The sequence below is a fragment of the Dipodomys ordii genome, unplaced genomic scaffold (assembly GCF_000151885.1).
Source record: "Dipodomys ordii isolate 6190 unplaced genomic scaffold, Dord_2.0 Scaffold3, whole genome shotgun sequence".
Classification (NCBI taxonomy): Eukaryota; Metazoa; Chordata; class Mammalia; order Rodentia; family Heteromyidae; genus Dipodomys; species Dipodomys ordii.
Window position 1 is genome coordinate 502,100 of NW_012267219.1, and position 3,424 is coordinate 505,523.

Below are 3,424 nucleotides of genomic sequence, written 5' to 3' on the forward strand. Positions count from 1 at the left end.
GTCATCTCCATGTCTTATGGAAGCTGCATCTTCATGTATGTCAAGCCTTCAGCCAAGGACAGGGCCTCGCTGACCAAAGGAGTGGCCATTCTCAATACCTCCATTGCTCCCATGTTGAACCCTTTCATTTACACCTTGCGGAATCAGCAAGTAAAAGAAGCCTTCAAAAGTTTGGTTCATAAAGTAGTGTTTTATAAGAACAAGTGAACTTGTGTTAACATGAATGAATGAATGCTTGCTACTGTGAAGATTCAAAAAGTGTTAATGAAACTTTCATTGTCCCCTATCACGTACAATTGCCTGCATGCCCATCTTCTTGGCTTTAGGGAACCTTTAGAAACTGAAATGATTAAGTTGAGTCTTCCTGAAGGGGTTCAGGTTAATTGTAATCATTAGTCTAAAACTCTGTTCAATTTTTGTTTTGGGGTTTTGGTTTTTGTTTTTTTTTGAGACAGACTAGCTCTGTAGTCCAGGTTGATCCTGAAATTCCTGATTTTCCTGCTTCATCCTGTAGAGTAGCAAGGATTACAAGCTTGAGTTCTAGCTCTCAGCTTGACTTAAAATTCTAAATAGAAAACCAATGGCTGTTGAAATCCCTTGGATGGTTACTCACATGATAAAAATTATTTATAGCACAATGACTAAGACAACCCTATATCGTTCTAATAAGTGAAGTCTTGAATGTTCTCTTCTCTATTATTAATATGAGAAACCCCTTTAAAATTTGTGGGAAATGCAAATTCATTAAATAATTAAATTTACTATATCTACCCAAATCTAGAATTCAATCATTGTAACTGATCTTTTGTTTTTCTACTTACAAATACTTTGAATATTTGAATTATATTGGTAGTTTTACATTACCTTCTATTTCTAGTTGTGCTGAAATTATGTGTTATATCTAGTTTCATATGTTGCTCTTATCAACATTTGTAAAATTAATATAAAAAGACAAATATATAGATGGACATGGTATTTCTTATTTAATCTGAAAATCTGATAGGGATTTCCTAAAACTATAATACCCTTTAGGTACAGAACTCAAGGGAAAAGTGGTGAAAAAATAGCAACAGTGGAGCTCGCTGGACACTGATGAAACTGAACTATACAAGGAATTCATAGGTGGAGACAGAAGACACTGTACAAAAGGAAATGTACTCATTACCTGACTCATGTAATTGCTGTGTACATCACTGTTATAATAACAATAAAGAGAGACTAGAAATGTTCTATAAGCCTATCATACTTAACCCCTTCATGTTATATGGACAAATAAACATTTTTATAAATAAGTTAGTTTCTTCTCAGAAAAGTTCAGCTATTTGATAAAGTCATTGAGTAATAGTATATAACCCAACAGCTTGATTTAAAAAACACACAAAGTCTTTGTTCTTTTATATTTTGCATAGTTTTTCCTAAGGACCTGAACAATTTTTTTGGCTTTTATCAGAGTCTCTTATTTGGTAATGACTATATGATTTATTTTTGGTCAGGAAAGGTACTGAATCATAATAAACTACCGGCATTTAAATTAGGGAACTAATCAGTTAAAGCAAGAAACTCATCTACTACCATTATTATACACCTACAGATTGCCCAGAAAAAAAAAAGGAAACGTATCAAGTGTTAGCAGTATCATGTTAATGGAAATTCTTTCAACGAGATAGTTTTTAAGTAATGGAGATAAGAGATATATTAGCACACTGTAGCATTTTCCTAGTTTGGAACATGCTATGTATTTTCTGTTCAAATTAGTTATTAAGTGTTATTTGGTTGCAATCTCTGTCTTATAAAATTAGGCCAAGGGGAAAAAGCCTTCACACTTAGTGTTGGTATTTACGCTTTTACTTCTTTTTCCTCTCTCTCTCTCACTGGACACCATCTCCCAAGCTTCCTTTTCCAATTTTGATACTATGTTCAGTATGATTTAATATTCCTCTGTGTTTTGTATACATTCCTCTTCTGGCAATTTTGACCTACTGAATTAGTTCCCTTGAGCCAGTTGTAGAGAGAATGGATAAAACATTAAGTAAGCCCAAGATACATGAATTCTGTATAAAAACCATAAAACATTCCAATATTTTTTCCACTTCATATTTTTGTCCTTCCCCACTTTCTTCAAAGATACATTTCCGTTCTAGATGGAATGGGACTATACATAATACAAAACCAAACTAGTCCAGTAGAAAAGAGAGAGAACTTTCACAGAAATGCTGCTTTCTCTAGAACACAACATTCTCAGTGCTAATGAAAATATATGAAATCACAGGTATGTTGGATATATAACTGGTGTGACAGTCTCTCAAATTTCAGCACTACTTATTTACTTAACAGCTTGCCTTTTAATCATGATAAATGACATATTTTAGAAGTATGTTTTGAAACTTGATGTGTGAAAAATGATAAATTGCTAGGCACTCACTGGTGGCTCACACCTGCAATCTTAGCTACTCAGGAAGGTAGAGGAATCCCAGGTCACAGCCAGCCCAATCAGGAAAGTCCATGACACTCTGATATTCTACTAAGCACCAAAAATCTGGAATAGGAGCTATGGCTCAAGTGATAGATAGGGCACTTGCTTTGAGGAAAAAAATAACTCTTAGGAACAGTACTAAGTTCAAGCTTCAGGACCAGCACACACACACACACACACACACACACACACACACACAGGATAAAGTTATTAACTTGATGTGTTTCATAGTATTAGTTTATATTCATTTTCTAAAATTTCTATCACTGTATCTGTGTTTTAATAAATGCACAGTAAGTTAAGGGAATGCACTTTCATTTTTGGAAACCTGAGATTGTGTATTTACTATATTTATGAGTTAGTAGAAATTACAAAATTTATAAAATTTCTCGAACTTCAATGCTTTATTTTAGAGTAAACATAGAAATTTCACATGTGTAAATGAGGTAGTTTTAAAATGTTTAGTCATTGCTACAAGTAAACACACTGAATAGTAAAAAAAGAAAAATACACTGGGACATGATAAGTAATATGTTTCTAGGCATTCACACACAATGAGACCAAAGGAGAAAATTCTTAAGAGAGGACCATAAAGGCCCAATACCTATGTGCATCTAGTCATATAAAACAATATTTATCCAAATAAGCTCTCTAGGAAATGGAAAAAGAAGTATTTTCCTTGTTTTTTTTGTTGTTGTTTTCTTTTCCTTTTGTTCATTTATCTGTATAAATGAGAATAAATGGGAGCATAGAAATGGTGGGGCAGAGAGTGAACAAATGCAGTTCTGGTACTCTCTAAGCACTGTTGAAAATGAACTACATATGTTGTAGGTGGACATGAGAGGGAAAAACTAGGAGAGAGCTAAGGAAGGCATTACATTGTTCAACAAATGTACTCTTTATCTGACTAATGTAACTATAACTACTTTGTACATCACCTTTATAACAATA

At 33.4% G+C, this 3,424-nt stretch overlaps 1 protein-coding gene across 1 annotated transcript in view; it reads left to right on the forward strand.

Moving 5' to 3' along the window:
- LOC105987844 (olfactory receptor 6C6-like) overlaps positions 1-207 on the forward strand; it is a 31,985-nt gene extending 31,778 nt beyond the window's left edge. Inside the window, exon 2 of the mRNA XM_013019270.1 lies at positions 24-207. Within this exon, the coding sequence (XP_012874724.1) occupies positions 24-207 (184 nt within the window). The remainder of the gene's footprint in view (positions 1-23) is intronic.
- Positions 208-3,424: the final 3,217 nt, after the last annotated feature.